Source organism: Nothoprocta perdicaria, unplaced genomic scaffold (assembly GCF_003342845.1).
Source record: "Nothoprocta perdicaria isolate Ctin4 unplaced genomic scaffold, notPer1 scaffold_49, whole genome shotgun sequence".
In the NCBI taxonomy this organism is placed as follows: domain Eukaryota; kingdom Metazoa; phylum Chordata; class Aves; order Tinamiformes; family Tinamidae; genus Nothoprocta; species Nothoprocta perdicaria.
In genome coordinates this window covers 3,680,794-3,698,730 of record NW_020455743.1, presented here as the reverse complement: position 1 = coordinate 3,698,730, position 17,937 = coordinate 3,680,794, and the positions used below count along the sequence as shown (strand labels likewise).

Below are 17,937 nucleotides of genomic sequence, written 5' to 3'. Positions count from 1 at the left end.
CTCCCCTCCCCTCCCCTCCCATTTGACCCTCCTGCTTTTTTGCTTGCCCAAAGCAAAAATACCTGAGATAACCAGACTTCTCTCCACCCCCCTTCCCCATCTGGACTCGCACCCTAGCGGAGCCAGACTGCCTTTGCTGGCCTGTTCTGATCTGGGCTATCGTCCCTTAAACGGCTGCTTGGGTTCTTGGAAAAGCCGGGATCACAGGGCACAGGTACCTTCTTCAGTTTTAGGTTGGTTGCATCGTGGCAGTACTTGTACCAGACAGACTTGAGGACAGATGCAAATGGGGTGACCCCTATTCCAGCTCCAACGAGCATAACAGTTTCATAGCTGAATACGTCCTCACTAGCTGTTCCAAAGGGGCCATCCACAGCTATCCTGAAATTGAAAGCATAGGTAATAAATCAATAACGAAGTGTATATTTATTACTGCTATTTTAAATAACAACAAAAATGTGAGTTATTTGTCCATTACAATGCACATTTGAGCTAAATAACGGTTGGGAAAAGAAGATGGGGATGTTGATAAGAGAAGCAGTCTAGGGACCCATTCAGACTTAGGCAAGCTGGTCATAGAGGGGCTTTTCTCCCTCCACAGCCCCATATGATCAAATCTTTGCTTCTCTGGCTTTGTGCAGCATTGAGTTCTTCTCAAACAGTAGGAGATACAAGAGATTAAGTATCCTTTGCTGGAGATATAAGGTCAGATGTGGAGATAACAGTAAAGTGTAGATCTAAAATTGAACATAAAATTCCCTGATTTTCTTTACAAAAACTCACTCAAAAAAAAAAAAAAAAAAACAGAAAAATAAATCACTCAAGTAGCTTGAAGTGGATTGAAGGAATGGTCACCAGCTTCCTCAGTGGAAGGAGTTAAGGATTGTGTCACAGGTTCGACCAATTTGGTTGAGGAAAATTTTTAGTGCCATAGATGCTGGGTGGATTTTACCATGGAGATCCTTTGTACCTACTTGGGCAACTTCCATGCTTCCTGGAATTCTTGCTTATCGCATCCGCAGGCATTAAACAGGGCCTCTGTCCAGTCCCCTACGATACGGACGTGAATGCTGAAGTAATCCTCCTCGGGAGCAGAGGTCAGGGTGAACGGATGCCATTCCAGTCGAGACACGGCAGGACATTTGACAAAAATGTATTGCCCCACCTCCATCTTGAAGCCCTTCTTCATCATCTGGAGCTCGATTGTCTTGAAGGGATGAATGACCACCTGCAGTGGGAGGGATGAGGGGAAAAGAAGAAAATGGCTGTTTTCATGACTCTTTTAAGTATATTTACATCCTTCCTGACATTATCATCCTCTCCTATGGGAGCAAAAAAAGCAGGTGAAACTTTGCTTCCAGCAGAACCAAGAGTGAGAAATAGTATCTGAGAGCCAGATAAGAGTCTGCAGAACCAGAGTTTTGGGTGAATATATTTTCACATTGTGCTTCTTACACATCTAACACATCCTCAGGTCTGTGTAAGCACATGATTAATTCCAGATGCACCTGACGCCATGGCACAGTACACATTGCTAATGAAGTGCATGTATATATGGTGGCAAAAGTATAAGGCTAGCATACAGATAGGGAATTGGATGTACAGTAGCAGTGGAAACTGAAGTTTTCTCGTTGTATTGTCCTGAGTAGCATACTGTGGGCATTTGCATTGTGCCTAATTTACTTAAGAATAAATAGAAGCAATATTCTAGAAGCAGCAATAGTATTTCCAGGGCTACAATATTTTAGTTCTAGTTGTCTGGCAAGGTTATTTTCGGTTTTCAGAAGAGATTTACAAGAGGGAGGATTGAGTCTGCCTATCTTATTTAGATATGAGTATTAATGCTTAGCATTGTGAAAGAAATTTCCTGCCAAAAAGAAACTAAGCAGACACGGCAGACAAACGGCATAGAAATAGCACAGAGATATTTTGGTAAAATTACCACAAATCCTACTAATATATAGGAGCCTTCCAACATATCAGCACCATGTCAGAGAACAGCAGAGATACCTACTGCCGTGCCCCGAACTAGCTCTGACAGGGTATGCCCGTGAGAGGAAGCATAGGGCCATGTGAGGAAATTAAATAGGAAAGGCCAGGGTAGGTTTTATGTGTTTCAGCATTCAGCAAATGCTAACTTGGCTATAATACATTCAGAACCACCATTAATATCGCTGTAAGATACTACGGGAATGTACTATCCAAGTTTGATACTGGTTTTGGCTACACGAAATAGGCACATGTCTAAGTCTCCTTTCAAAAGTCATTTGTTCTGCTGAAAATTTGAGATTCCTAAAAGCCCAGGCAGCTTTTGAAAAAAAATATATATTGGCTTCTTAAGTTGTTCTTAAGGCCATGGAATTTCTACTTTGTGTATCTTTTCCCTAGGTCACCAATAAAATCCCCCTCTCCCTCCTGATTCTCAGTCCTGTGTCATAGCTAACTTTGTCCTCTTGTTTAATTTGGGGACCAAATAGCATTTACTTTGGGGTTTAGAGACAACTATATATATTAGGAAGCAATGTTTGGGGGTTTTTGGTTCTTTTATTGTGTAATAGCAGAACACTTGAGGTTCTTTCCCTGATAATTTTGTACAGTGTGTCAGAGTCACTGGCTTTTCTGCACCATGTTCTATGTGGAAAAACAGCAATGTTAGCAGCCCACTGTTAAACATAACATCAACACATACCTTTGTGATAACAACCTTCTGCTGTGATCTCCAAAACCGCACCAGCCTTTCACACAAGTACAAAAACATAGGACCTACAACCCATTTCCATGTCTGCAACAGAATAAAATGAGAAGTCAAATGAGGAAGATGCCAGTTTACATTAAATGGGACTGGAATTGAATGGACATTACATTTTAAGATATTTAGGTTCTTTGTCAACCAGAATAGGGAATCCAAAAAAGACATGAAATTTTGGAAATGATTTCTGCTCAGAGAGGGGATTTCTTCTTCTACTGAAATTTACAGCAGGATTTATAATTGCTCACATGCAGTAGATTATTTACAGAAATGTACTCTCTATGAGTAGTTTTGTCTCTGCCTAAAACTGGAGGTACCTAAGTGAAACATGGAGTAAAGCTCTGACTGTGTTAAAGATTCTTGTCTGTATTACTGCAGGAAAGATGTGGTTTCTGCAAATCTGTCTGGCTGTAATGTGAATAACCAGCCTAATTAGTCCCTGACAACTGAAGTGTCAGTGTCACATTTCCAGAGGCATTTGCCTTCGCTTAATGAATATTACTCCACTAAAAATGTGAAAATATTTATTTTGTGGATTATGTTAGTTTCTAGAAATGCCCACAAGCCACAGAATATATTTGGGTAACCAGTTCTCAGATAGAATTTACTCTTTTGCTTTGCCTATGAACTGTGTTCCTTTTATGAGATATTTTTGATACTGGAAGTGGTTTGTCTGTCTCTATTCCATTTCTGCTTGTAATTCATCAGGTTGAAATCTACTGCTGCATATAAAGCTGCCACTGAAGGGCATTGAGGGTTACTTCATTGCTTTTTTTACAGCATGTATATGTTGTTTAACAAAAAAGTGAGCAAATTGTAAGTAATTTTTACTGGATTTATGCTCAATGCAATTGTTCTTACCATAGGAGGATTCCCTGAAAACTGGGGGATTGGACAGGCTCCTTTTTCCCCCCAGTTAGTGAAGTTCTTAGAGCAAATATCTGGGTCATGTTCATCCAGACTCTCAGCTGTCTGTCCTCGTACAATACGCCTGAAAATAATACAAAAAGTTAAGGGAATGTAAATGAAATATCTGAAATAATACTATGTATTACAAAGCTAAGCTACATATGTAACTCACAGTTATGTACTTCTGCAATGCCCCTTTTGATACAGCCTTCCTGCTCTGATCCACCCACAGAGCTGCTATTCAGAGGATAAAAATGAGGAGGAAAGTTTGTAGGAAAAAATACTGACTACAAATATCAGAGGAGTAACTGAGAAGTACATTCATTATCATTGCCAGAATGTGGCTTCAGTAGGAATCCCTACTTCTTTCAGTTAAAAAAAAAAAAAAAAAAAGGAAAAGGCACGAAGATCAATTTCTTAGTCAGCAGTACAGATTTTTTTATTCTCTTATCTTTCATAGAAATTCTGGTAAGCCCTTACCAGAAATTCTGAAAGTCTGGTAAGCCCTTTCCAATGTCTTTTAACCATTTTTCTGCATTTAACAGTGTTCAGATAGTAGGTGTTTAGATAGTCTGAATGAACTCAGATTCTGTGAATGGACACTGACGCATAAGAGCCAGCTTATGTCAGCTGATAATCTAATCTCTGCATATGCTTTGTTGTTGTTGCTTGTTTGTTTGTCTGTTTTTCAGGAAAACATTGTCGTGAACTTGTTCACTGTTTCCTGTTTGTGTGGAGTTCTCCCAACCTCAGGGGAGTGTAAAGACTCCTAAAGGAGCACAATTAGTAGGATTAGGGTCATTGTAGAGAAATTCAGATTAAGATCTGCTGATTTACCCTAGAAACGGATGGATTTTCATCAGTTTTATGCCAATATGATTCTGTTGATATCCTTGTCCCATGACTTCTCTTTTTTTTTTGCAAGCTGGGTTTGCTTAAACTTCAATTTCTTTCACTTCATGTTTCACAGAAACATGGCATCTGAATCATATATATGTCTAGCTCTGGATCATATACATGTCTAGCTTTGTGACAAATGTATCAGAGGATTATTAGAAGGTCTCTGCACAATCTTAGAAGTTAAAATAGATTACTAAATATTACTAATGCATTTCTTCCTCCTGAAGGGTTTGATTAACATCCTGTCTGAAAGGAGAAAGAGAAGGGATGACTGTTCCTAGCAGCATCACCAGCTGCGATTTACTTTCCCGCTAGTGACAACGGGCTCAGTTCAGCTCTCCTGCGTGGTGAGTGGCAGGAATAGCAGGAGCCCATCTTCTCTTCTGCCTCTTTCCTGCTACTCCGGCCCCATCTCTGAGGGCAAGAAGGGAGCCTGGTATTTTTTGCCTTGCACTACACCCCAGTTCAAGGTTGGCAGAGCAGGTACCCTGTGCAAGAGAAGGAGACACTTACTCCTTCATTACTAAGTACAGAGCTTCTCTCAGTATTATAGCTAAGCTGTCAATAGTTTAGGCTTCCAGCTACTTTCTGCTGAAAGCTTTACTTTCACTCCCAAAGTGTCTCTGAACCCTTTTCTCTTTGCATTTACTGTGATGGGAGGTTTTGAACTTTTTGTTTTGTCTGTGAGACATGACTCATGCACAGAAACCAGTTAAAGCTACAAAATGCTGTAACAGTTTGTACCAGATAAAAATCTGCCCTTTTTATTCTACTACCTTTGATTCCATTTTCTGTATATATAAATACATATGTATATATATATATAGAATAAATGTCTAATAGCATATAGCTATTTATGAAACATATGCCACTCACTGACAACTAAATACTAAGGAAAGAGCTTTCTGATCCTATTGTGGAGTAACTACTGACATCTTGGGGACATTTTATAGGTAATCATCCAATATTTGACACAGGAGACAAGAACCATTTGTCCTTTTCCTTTAGCAGGTTTTGTTCCAGCATTCTCCTTCTGGCTTTGAAAGTTCACATGGTCAAATATACTGGTAGTGATACTCATCTGCCCTCTGGTTTTGCTCTTCCTGTTGTAACATCATTTCCATCTTTTCTCAGCCATACTGGACTAAGAGGAAGTGTTTTTGAATAGTCATTTTTACAAAGCATTTTTAAAGCACTATGGTTTTCAAGCATCCCTATGCTCTGGATCCTCATTTATTTTTTAAGGATATAACATCAAGAATTTCCTTTTAAATATTGCATACAATTATGAGCTATGACATCTGGCCTGGATATGTTAGCCTTTTTTGTTTTTCTCTGTGCATCTGTTCTGTGGTTTTATAAAAGTAACCAAGGTTCATTTTTCTAAGGGCTAAAATTGCATTTGCAGGGTGCTAAAATTGTTTCAATAGGCTTTTCAGCTAATTGAAGGTATTGAAGCTATGGGATGAACCAGCACTGGAAACAGCTCTTTGGCATTTGGAAGTTAAAAAAACATACATTTGTGTACACTTGAGCTGCAGCAGCTAAAAACCTCTTTCTGAAGATGTTGCTGGTATTAAAAGCCCTCCAAGTCTGAAGGATAACCCCTTGTTCCAGTTATCATCAATCCAAGAGAATTATAGGCCCTATGTTATTTTTATGGAGTGATCTCCTTATGTACCTGTGTGTGATGCAATTCCTTACACAAGGATAAGCAGAGGCAGGAAGCTTGAGGAAAAAAAAAAAAAAAAAAAAAGCTTTTCAATTAAATATGAGAAAAGGGGAGTTTAAGGATGCCTGATTCTCACGAAACCTCATGCATGTGTCACTGGGACCCTGTGGTTCTGCCCCATCATCGCCATCAAACACGACTGCTGCTTTATGACTGAAATCACTCTACCTCTGTGCACAGGAGGCTTTAGATTTAGTTATTTAGTTATTTAGTTAGATTTAGTTATTGTGTACTGCGTGGCAAATGCAAATACTCACCCAGCACCATGGATGACAAGACCGATAAAGAAGATGACGAAGAGATGGTGCGTGTACCAAAACACTTCGAAGTATGACCTTCGGATGGTTTTGGTGGATGACGTGATGATCAGGATGAGGGCCAGCGTAATGATAACGCCAGTGAGACCCGCCAGGTACGTGAAAGCCACGTAGAGGCCCCCCACGGGATTCTGTGAAATAATTGCACACATTTGTCTGAGAAAAGCAACGCACCAAAGCTGAGCCAGATGAGTCATTAGTATGTCTTACTTCCAAAGTTGTTGCCTTGTTTCAAGTCTCTAAGTCACCTTCTGTGAATTTACGTGCCAACTGCGCTGTTGGAAACCCATCTCCATGTCTGTTGCACTGCAGATTTACCCTTAGTAAAATAAGAGGCTAAACTCCACTCCAAAAAAAAAAGTGGAAATAGAAAGAGGCTTCTGCCTATTCACACACCCAAAACTGTTTCCAGCTCTGCCACTGGTCAGCAGTGCGGCCTTGAGCCTGTGCGCTGCTTGAGCTGGATCCTATGGCCCTGTGTTGAGGCGGTGAAATTTATGGCTGTGGCTTTATGACCCTGTGGCTCTCATAATGCTTAAGGTCATCGGGCGCCCTATATTTCTTAGGTTTCTTTTTGTTTTTCTTCTTTAACCAGATCTTAATAACAGGGAGCCCAAGTTCAAAACCTTTGCCCTCCTTTCTGCGTGCCTCACATTTATCAGAGTCAGAAGGCTTCTTTCCAGGGCATGTTATGTTTTTAAGAAGGTTTCATTTCAAAATTATTTTGAAATCTTGAGGTGAAAAAGCTTGAAGCAATGCTGATATCCAGAAAAAAAAAATGATTACTGACAAACATAGAAGAACACATTGCACTGCGTTTCCCAGTAAAATGCTCCCAACACAGATCGTGCCCAGCTAATCTTAGGGAAGAGTGTGGATGGATGTGATTCAGCACAGCCTGACGTCGCTTACCGGAATAGTTCTTCTAACGAAGTTCAAGTAGCTTTCGTTGGGGTTATCCCCAAGACCGGAGAGCACAGCTGCCAGGGTGCCCTTCTCCTCCACACGTGCGTGCACACTCCACTCCACATTGAACAAGTGCGCGACGGTGTGAATTGCTAGGAGCGACAGCAAAGAAATCATCAGGCTTAAGCTCAAGAGAAGTACTCAGGGGTTTTAGGTAACATTCTAAATTCTGTAGCATTGGTCAAAGGCAACTTAAAACTTTTGCACGCTCCCTCTCTTACCCTACCCAGCTAACCATAGTTTCAGATGACTGACATGTTTTACTATCGCAGGGCTCCCACCTGACGTTTACATCTTTTTGGGTGGCAGGATATGAAAGGAGGGAGTTTTCAGCCCATTATTGCTCAAGAAAATAATCCAAATGGCAGAGCAATACCCCAGTTTGTATGTTGGAGACTGAAGGAAAGGGAGGCTTCACTGATTTGCCTGGATCAAACCGGAGTTCTGTAGATGAGTCAATAAATGAATCTGGATTTCTTTGGTGCCATATGGGCCAGGGTTTCTTTCCTCTGCCACACTAATAATAATCACTAATAATATTTCTACTGAGTTGGCTTTGTCCATAAACACAGTTTAACTGAGGTGTTTTGCACTATTAGTTTCACTGCGTATTTTTAGGAGGGGCAAACACACAGCACTTCTCATTTTTTTCCCCTTTTGTATCACTGTATTAACCTTCAAAACTGAAGGGGACTGATGTCCCACTGCTGAACAGCTCAGCTCTGCTGCAGAGCTTCCCTGTGGCCTATCATGCAATTCCTGCCAATGCAGCGGTGGCCACGCTACAGTCACAGCTTGGGAGGGCAACCTGCTCGGCTCAAGCAATTTATTGATGACTCCAAGGCTGTTCCAGGATATATAATTCATAAAGTACTTGGACAGAGAGGTGATAAATTTGTTGAAAAATAACAGAACCCCTCTAGTTTATGTAGCGAGAGATAAAGTGCCTCATTCATTCTTTTTGTCCTTTTATTTCATTGCTTCTATTACTTGTTTCAGACAAGCGAGCTAGGAAAAAAACTCCACAGAAGAGCTCAAGGCAGAGCGTTTGGTTCTCAGGACGTTGCCAGTACCCTTTATTGAGCACTGACTTGCATGGTGCTACCAGAGCAGCAGGAAGGTGGCTTATCTATCTTTGGCTCTCTGCCAATTGTCGCATATTATTTGGAAACCTGTTTAAGCCTTCACACATGCTGATCCCTTTAGGATCATAAAATCAGGTCTCTGCCTGTATGTTTATAACCTGAATCCCACTCGGATACCGTGTAAGGTGACGGGAGAAAGCAATGCATGACGAAACATTTGGGTACCGACCAGTATGAAGGGCGATCATCCAGGCCACCATTTTGTGGAAGGTGAGGTTCCTGTCCAGCTGCCGTCTGACACGGGTCGAGCAGCACTTTGGATGGGAAGAAAAAAAGTATCTGTAGATTATTTGTGACGCCTGGGCAGAGTTACTTAAATGTAAGGAAAAAATGTTAGCCCTGAACACAGCAATGGAGCGCACAGAAATATTTCACTCTTCAAAACACAGAAATACCAGCTTATGTTTTAATATGTCCCCTTGAGACCAATTACTCGATCATGAGGGAAAATTTCAAATACAGTATGGCAAAAGTAGGTATCTATTCATATTAAATTTAAATATACATATACATATAATTGCATATAATGAACTAAGGGAGGGATTACCCTTTGCCATGGTAAAGTGACTGTTAATGATTTTTCTTACTTTTTGGTAGTGTCGAATAGCCTAAGCCAGCATGAGGATCCTGCTCTGGTTTACACTGTAGAAATAAACAGCACTGCTTGGGTACGAGTGTCTCGAAGAGTTTCCACTCCAAACACGGGAGTCACTTACGGTCCTATGAAGTGATTCCTGCCCCCAGAAGCTGGGTGTACCTCTCTGAAATTCATTTAGGATAGCTACAGGAGTCACCCAAAGTGGCCCCAAGTCCGTGTTAGGACACAGTTCTCTGCTGTTGAAGTGAGCTTTTGGCCTTGCAGTGACTGCTTTGAAATTTCCTCCAGCTCCTTTGAAATAGTATCATTGCTTTGACCTTAGACACTGTCTTCCCAATCTGCCTTCAGCTCGGTGGCTGTGACATCTCTTGTAGACATTGTGAAGGTCACGTATACCCACAAGCTCATTGCTTGCCAGACACATTGGTCAAATTACATTAGATCCTACAGACTATGGATGAATTATTGACATCTGCACCCTATGGAGCCAGTTTGAATTTTGACAAATACTAGTTGATCCTTCCCAGGGCAGGGCAAGTACCAGTTTGACCCTACAGTTTTGCTTACTATTCTTTTTATTTTTACATGCCCACACTTCCTCTGTATGGAGGAATCCTGAATAACAGGCAACTCTTTTTTTTTTAGATCTTTCAGCCCCCACATGGAACACACTGTGTTGCACAGGATACAAGGGAAAAAAGGAAGATTGGAAAATAAGGCTGATTCAAGGCTCAGTATCTCACCACTGTACTAGATGTACTGTTAGCACATAGATCCTACTCTTTATCATAGGAGAACTCTGGTCTTGTCTATTTCTCAGAAAAAGACACTCCTCAAAGTACAGTTATCTGGGAAACTTGGACTATGTCGCTTGGTAGATTTGCAAGGCTGCTTGGGTCTTCTTCTTTCATAGATTTTGAAATTCTTTCCTCATCTTACCGCACTCGATCCTCTGAGAAAGGACAGCAAGTTTCGACATACTGGCAGCAGAATCAGCATGCAGTTGAAATTCAGACAAGCGGCAGGAGCTCTTGCTAGAGCTAAAGCACGCTGCAATGAGAGAGAGGCCAAAAGTATTTACTTACGCAGTATCAAGGAAACTGAGATTTCACATAAGGACTGTTATCTAGGAAAAGCAAATTTCTTTTATGCATCAAACCACAACTTCTTAAGAAAGTTTTATGAGAACTTAAGATAATCAAAGATGCTCACATTTCGGGGTAGTCATTCTCTGGCCAAGTCAAGGGTTTACATGCGAACAGAACACATTGCTCCAGATAAAAACCTGTTTCTATTTCCATTTTTTAAATTACACAGAATAACATGATGGTATGAAAAGTTCCCTGCAATGTCTGAAAATTGATGGTCAAACACAGAAGTCTAGGACATTAGTAGAGTTTCCTGTCCCAAGGCTATATAGAGTCTTAATGCTGTGGTTTCAGTTGGCTGGAGGTTTGGGGTAAAAGGAAGGAGAACTCATGAAGGAAGTGGCTGTATGATCAGAAATGACTTGGATGGCCCAGAATTTTTCAGAAATGTAGGTTTGTCTTTCTTGTGACTAGCACCAATATAACAGAAGCTTTAGCATGTTCATAAGAGTTCATCTAGCTCCAGAAGGTTAGTGCTTGGGGCTCTTTCTCTGTTACGCCTCTCTGCTGTCAGTAAAGGGAGTCTAAATTAGTTATCTCATCTTCTAGGAATATGATCTCTTAAGCTGAACTTTATATCCTGAATGGTTTCAGATTTTGACAAAGAGTTAATCCAAGCACACTAAACTAAAGGAAAAGGTAATGTTTGCTCTTTGTGCATTGACTTGGGGCAGGACATGCGATGTTCAATATAACCAGTTACGTTGTATTTAGTAGGCTGGGATTCAGGACCTCTCTTGCCTAATATCACTTGATGACTATATGAATGATGATGGCTTTTCAGGGCTAATAACTATATAACCAGTTCATACTATGAGGGAATAATTGCAAAGGGAAGTGATGGCACAGCAATTTTAATGGAAATATTTTATTCATCTTCTGAAAAAAATAAAGCAGACAGAATATACGTTCACTTCTTTAATTATCAGGAACAAAAGACTTCTGAAGATCTCTTCAGAATGGAATTCTTTTTTGTTTCATATAAGCTTTCTGTTCAAAGTCACTCTTTTATTCAGTTGTCTGTTCTATTCAGTTGTTTACATGTGACGTTTTACTCCTGTACGAATCTACTGATTCAACCTGTTTCTTTTTCAATCAAAGTAAGGGAAAAATGCTGTATGTCCAGTACATGTCAGAATAATATGTACTTTTTACTTACGCCAAGGAGGACTCTGGTGTAGAAGAATTTTGGTGGGAGATCATATGCAAGATAGAACCACCAAAAGAGGAAGACATTTAACCCCAGCCACACAAGCTGAAAGAGAAGTGAACAGGAACCTTTAGAGTTTGTTGTTAAAGTCTATACGTCTGAATTTACACAGTTCAGAAAATGAAGAATTATTTCATTACATTCCTATTTGCACAGAAAGGTGCACTTCAGGGTGTGATCAGCAGGGATGACATTTTTCTGGTGGAAATGGGCTTTGAGGTATATACATAGGAGTAGTGGAGTGGCAAAGAAACACAATAAAAAATGGTACTGGAAAACTTTGTATAGCTAGAAGAGTTTAGGCTTAGAGCCTGTCTAAGTCCGTAAGTGTAGTTGAATCTCTAAACATCTTTTGAAGGTAGGACCTCTTATTAATGGGAGTACCTCAGTCATACTCATCTTTGTCAGAGGAAGACTTTGGAGCCACCAAAAGAAAGCTTTGGAGCTGTGCCAAAGGACAAAGAAGTTTGAGGTCTAAATATAGATGTCCATAATGACACCTGAAGTCCTGACACAAAAGTCCTAAGTTCCTGAGAAAAAAGTCCTGTCCCTGACATTTTTAGTTGAGTAAGAGCCTCTGAAGGTCTGAAGTCAGCGGGAAATGTTCAACATAGGCACTTAGGTGGAGTTTAGGCTACCCAAAATTGGGCTTCTTAGTATCTACATTGCAATATTCTCTCATATTGCACATCCTACATGGCAGAATTACTTAGAGAAAGAAGTTATGAGCACTTCTCAAAGGTGCAGGCCTGTCCAGCCCAGGAGGCGGTGATGAATCTGGCCATGCACTCTTCTGGAGATAGTTGGCTGACTTCGCATCCCCCAGGGAAACCAAATCGTGTCACTGCTTCTCTCTTCTAAGTAGATTTACTAGGTAGAGCATGATGATGAAGGAGACAAAGCCTGAGACCAGTAGGCCTGTAGTCTCTGGTCATAAATTCAGGACAAAACTGTGATACTACAGCCTCTTGTCCCACCTAGCTCATACTTTTAAGTACTATTCTTGCTGAACTCCTTGGCTCAGCTGACACTGGAGTTGTTATTTTAGATCTTGAAAACGTCTCACCTACAAGGTGCAATGCCAGGGAATTGAAGGAATTTCCATCAGCATAAGCAAGTATGTGAGAAATCCCCAAGTCTTTATTACAAAATTAAGCTCAACTCAGGTAAAATGCTGAGGATGCATATTTAAAGCAGGATTGTGCTACTTCCATGCACAGTAACATGACAGCATGTCCAGAAGACTAAGATCCTTGGCACGATCCGTGATGGAGCTTCACACTTCTGTGTTTTGCCTCATAAGGAATGTGGGCCCTGTGAGCAACACTGTGACACCCTGTGACAGCCTGGATCGAGGTGCAAGAGTCAGCAGCCACCCATACTCTTTGGTTAGGGCCAGTGGAAGCAACATACATTGGGGATAAGGTTGACATGTCAGGAAAAACAAAGCAAAACAGAGGAAACCAAGACTATGTCTGTTTTGTTGAGAAAAGTAAAAAAAAAAAAAAAAAAAGTGGAACCCTGTTTCTATCAAGCACTGGGTTATCCTGTAGTTGTTTGGTGTACAATAAACGAGTAATGGACAAAGTAGGACACTTTGTAAAGGCCTCCAATGAACTGTTTTATTTTTCTTTTATTTTTTTTTATGTCAGTGACTTCTTTATTTTCCTTCCCTGTATATTGGCTAACCTTGTACAGCTCTGAGACTCTGAACACAAATTCCTCATTGAAGAAAATAATGGCTTCTTATTTAATATTGCAGTCCTGATGGGAGAACTATGACGGAATTCATCTCTTGACAGTTTCTACTTCCTCAAGTGACTGGATACAGCAAATACAGCTCTTCCAAAGCTCCAAAGTGTCAGAGCTTTGTTTCTGAACTAGAACTATGCTTCCACAATGTAACATGTAAGTACTGATCATTCATAGCAAGGCAAATATCTTTGTGAATAAAGATATTCACATTTTAGTCTCCACAAATATAGTTTTATACCTTCTTTTTATTCCTCTCAGTATATGCCTAATTAACAACACTTTGCAACAATGTCCTCATTGGTATTACATTTTGCTGTTACAGAATATTGAGCACTTACAGCTCTTACATCATCCATTTCTTCCCAGGCCGTTGTAACATGAGCGAAAAGAACAAAAAAGGAACACTGAAATACGAACTTCTTTCCTCGAAGAAGGAGATCTGCCTTACAGTTTAGCTCTTAAATGTAAGGATGATTTTCAGTACATTTGGATGTTGCCTGGAATTAACTGAACCCACTTTCAGAGCAGCTGCATGCAAGCTATACACAAGCACAGCTCAAATACAAGTTGTCTTAACGAGGGATTTATGAATCACTGCTCTAAATTCCGGAATCTGACTATACTAACAGATTTTCTACTATCAAGAAATACCCACTGTGCTTTCAGTAACATTCACTTTTGTTTATAAAAGTGCAAGAGAGGTTTGCTTTCATCGTTTTTTTTCTCTCTTTCGAAATACACGTACTTAACACTGAGATGTAACGTTATTTGTTTTCCTTAAATCACTATTGCATCAGAAACTCTGGACACTTCAATATTTATAGCAAAGCAAATGGGAGTTAACATACGATCATTTCTCAGCTGACAAGGTAGCCTGCAGCAACCTGGATTCCAGCTAGAGCTCCTTAAAAAAATAAACTCTTCAGGTATAATGCAACTGCACTTGCTACCCTAGTTTCAGAAAAGGCAACTGCATCACTCACGGACGCAAGGAGATCTACCCTGTTGCAGCTTTCCGTGGAACGGTTTGCTAGATACTAATCACAAGAAAAATTGTACTTACGACGACAAAGATGGACAGTCCTTCATTCTCCACCCAGTTACCCATGGTTGCCTGAGAAGAGCGTGCACAGTGGCCCTGCTCTTTCTGGGACCGTGTCTATGTCTTCTCTCATAAGGAAGTGAGAGTAGAAGCTTGCAGCAACCTGTTTCCTTTCTCATTCATTTAGGAAATAAGTTAACCATTGAATCATATCATAGTTCATTTTCAAACCATCTTTCTACTGTCTTGCATGGAATTTTTGGTAATTTAAATATATGCAAGCCAAAGAAACAAACTATTTCTTCCTCATGCGGTACAGAGTTTGGGTTTTGCTGGAGTTTTCAGCTCAAAAAGGTGTTGCCACTTTATACAACCTGCAATGCCCTGGAGCCCTATCCAGTCTTGCCTTTTTTTTTTTTTTTTTTTTTATCACTTATGTTATATTTACTATTCCTGATGATCGTCTTTGGTGAATAATCACTAAGGTTATTTATCTTCCAGTAATTCGCTCCCAGATTGTAACCTACCATTTCTGTTGTCTGGTGCAAGTGCGCAAGTTCTGCCACTTTCCCTCTCCTGAACCCAGTTTTTCATAGGATTCCAGCCCCAAGAATCACGTCACTACATGAGGATAATTTTTAAAGGAAGCATTTTGCTTTTGTGATTATAGAGAAATACATGGAAAATTGTATTGTCCCACTGTATTTTAGAGCTTAGGAACCAGAGGACATTTGTCCCAACTGCATTCATTTTTCAAAAATAGTATCATGATTTTCTGAGGGAGATAATGATTTCTGTATGTTTGGTCTTTGTGGTATGACAGTTTTCAAACTTGTGGTGAACAGCACAAAATGGAAGATTGGAGGGAGACTGGGGATAAAGTGTGAACATCCTTGGGCAAGGTCAGAGCCCTAGAGAGGAGAAGTGCTTCTAAACATACTTCCTCTTCACTTTTTCTCCTGTGTATGACCACGGCTCCACAGAATTGTAGAGCTCTTCTAAAAGTGGGTAACACAAGCCTACCTTCTTTCCAAAGATCTGGATATATATTAATGCTTTTTTAAAAATCTTTTATACTTTAAAGAAAAAAAAACTTTAATTTTTCTCTATGCAGAAGCACTTTTTTAACAGCATTTTCCCTTTGCTACAGCTATAACACATTATTCAATGCACTCCTGTCCTGCAGAATTTTGCTGCGTTAGAAAGTCTAAGAGAGCACAGCAGAAGGCAAAGTTGAGACGACATAGATGTTTTGCAGGGCCCGATCCTGCCCCTACAGGAGTAAATAGAAATCTTCCTGTCAAACTTGAACAGTATAGACTGGCTCTGTGGGGTAACTGTGGAGCTGATCTGCACTTTAGACCAAGATGTCACATAGATACCAAGAACTGTAGAGGCAGATATAGAAATTGAGCAACCTACACCAGACAGAAAAAAAAAATCAGTTTCAGTACAATTTACCTTGCTATGGAGTCACTTAGAAACTAGCTAGAAACTAGCTTAGGAACTGATTCTGGTAGAGATGTAACATTTGGTCATGACGAAGAAACGAGAATTAGGAGATGCAACGTAAGTACCTGTGTTCTTCATAACAGATCTCCTCCTGTCTCTACTCCTAACTTATGGCCTTTCTTAAATTTCTTCCAGAATATGACTTCCATAAAGTTATATAACTGGGACTTGAACAAAGATCCACTGCAGAAACAAAGTCATAGGTTTCTTGGTGTTTATAAAACAAATGAACAAAGGCATCTGAGTGCAACAGGCAACTTCTAAATTATTATTTTTTATTGAGAAGTATAGAAGCAACAGCTGGTAGCCCAGGTTGTAAGAGCAGTCCTCCATCCCACCACATAGTCAAGACTGTCCATGTTTTAATCATCTTGCTATTCCTCAGAAGACGCCTATGTTTCAGTAACTGAAAACCATGGTAAAGTCGTCAGAATCTGTTAAGCTGAGTTCACAGTTCATCCTCTTTTGACCAGCTCTGTGATGGTTCAGGCTCTCATGTGGTGTCAGTTCCTTTGATGACCTGTCCAAATTGATGTCACCTGAGGCTCTAGTCCCCTGTATTTCGCTCCTGTGTTTAGGGAGGGAGCTTGAGTGGTCAGGGGTCAATCCTGATCTGTGGCTGTTCCTTCTCGCTGTGAAGATCAGCAAATTCTCCTTGCTCAGGAATGGCAGTACTCTCTTTATGGCTCCCTTTTCTCCACTACTTGAAGTAGCCTATGGCTTCTCTGGGCTGAGCAGCTATGTGCACCAGGACACTCTGAGGATCAGCAGCCCTCGCTTGCCTGGCTGCCCCTCAGGCACCAGAGCCGCTAAAACAGGGGTTCAGCAGCTTGGGAGGTTTCTGCTAAGCCATAAACCCAAGAGATGCTGCTGAGCTTAGCTCAGCCACAGCTCTGAAATTACCTTATATGTCCAAAAGGAATGGAAAAAGTATCTTGTTGTAATAATTTTTTTAATGCTCTGTAAATACCCTTTGCCCCTACATTGTGTAAATTAGCCACGGAAAAGTCTCTGTTGGTGATAAAGCAACAGTTAAAAAAAAATAGGACAACACGTAGCAAACCTTGTCTGGCTTCTGTAAGTAACAGGTGTGAGCAGAAGTGGTATCAAAACCACCCACACATCACCCTTGATTTAATTGTGGTGCTTGTACCTTCTGAATGAGTGAAAGCACACTGCTCTAGACAGAGAGACTTGCGTGTTTTGTAATTTGGTCTATGTAAAAAAGTACATCAATTACCAGAAAAAGCAACATTGCCAGCTGTGTATTAATGTAAGATTGTGTAAAACAAGAGTATGAAAATTCTACCTACTTTCTATCTAAAAACTTTCTATCTTTGTCTCTAAAATTTCTTTCAAGTTAACTATGCACCGTATTTTTCACCCTTTTTTGTACTGAAAAGTTCAATGAATGGTTTCCAACATGGCACTTTTGTAAAAGTATTCAGGTCTCAGGGTTCTTTATCCTTGCACTAATTTTACTGCCTAGGTTATGAATTAATCTAGCTCCGGGCATCATCCCCACAATAGTGTCCCATGCTAAATCCTATACAAATACAAAATAAAATGCAAGGCAGCTGCAGTAGGCCCAGGTCTTTCCACACAAGCTTGCTAAAAGGGACAACATTAGGACTGTGCACGTATAAACTGCAAGGGAGTCTAACAGAAAGGGCTGAAGGAGATGCAGCTCCTGCACTGCTGACAGTGTTGCCGAGCCAATGCTCTGGTGCCCCTACCCATGTAGCAGGAGGAGAGCCAAAGAAAAGCCCCCAAAAGCCTCCCATGTTTTGTAGGCCGAAATCTATTGTTGAAAGCTGTGAAATCTCTTTTTCCCAACCTTCCTATGATACTACCAAAAGAAGACAAGAGTTTTGTCAAGCCTTTCTTTCTGAGGGAAAAGGCCACATCCTTAACCTTAGGTCTATTGGCAAAAGGGCCCATTTCTGCACCACCC

General features: G+C 40.5%; 1 protein-coding gene across 1 annotated transcript in view; it reads right to left on the bottom strand.

Annotated features, from left to right (window-relative positions):
• Positions 1 to 14,556, bottom strand: part of LOC112954155 (cytochrome b-245 heavy chain) — an 18,131-nt gene extending 3,575 nt beyond the window's left edge. The window contains exons 1-10 of the mRNA XM_026047298.1: positions 14,493 to 14,556; positions 11,624 to 11,719; positions 10,256 to 10,366; positions 8,888 to 8,972; positions 7,520 to 7,665; positions 6,548 to 6,738; positions 3,611 to 3,740; positions 2,690 to 2,782; positions 975 to 1,228; positions 219 to 381 (exon numbers count right to left, since the gene is read on the bottom strand). Coding sequence (XP_025903083.1) covers positions 219 to 381; positions 975 to 1,228; positions 2,690 to 2,782; positions 3,611 to 3,740; positions 6,548 to 6,738; positions 7,520 to 7,665; positions 8,888 to 8,972; positions 10,256 to 10,366; positions 11,624 to 11,719; positions 14,493 to 14,537 — 1,314 coding nt within the window. The 5' untranslated portion in view covers positions 14,538 to 14,556. The remainder of the gene's footprint in view (positions 1 to 218; positions 382 to 974; positions 1,229 to 2,689; positions 2,783 to 3,610; positions 3,741 to 6,547; positions 6,739 to 7,519; positions 7,666 to 8,887; positions 8,973 to 10,255; positions 10,367 to 11,623; positions 11,720 to 14,492) is intronic.
• Positions 14,557 to 17,937: the final 3,381 nt, after the last annotated feature.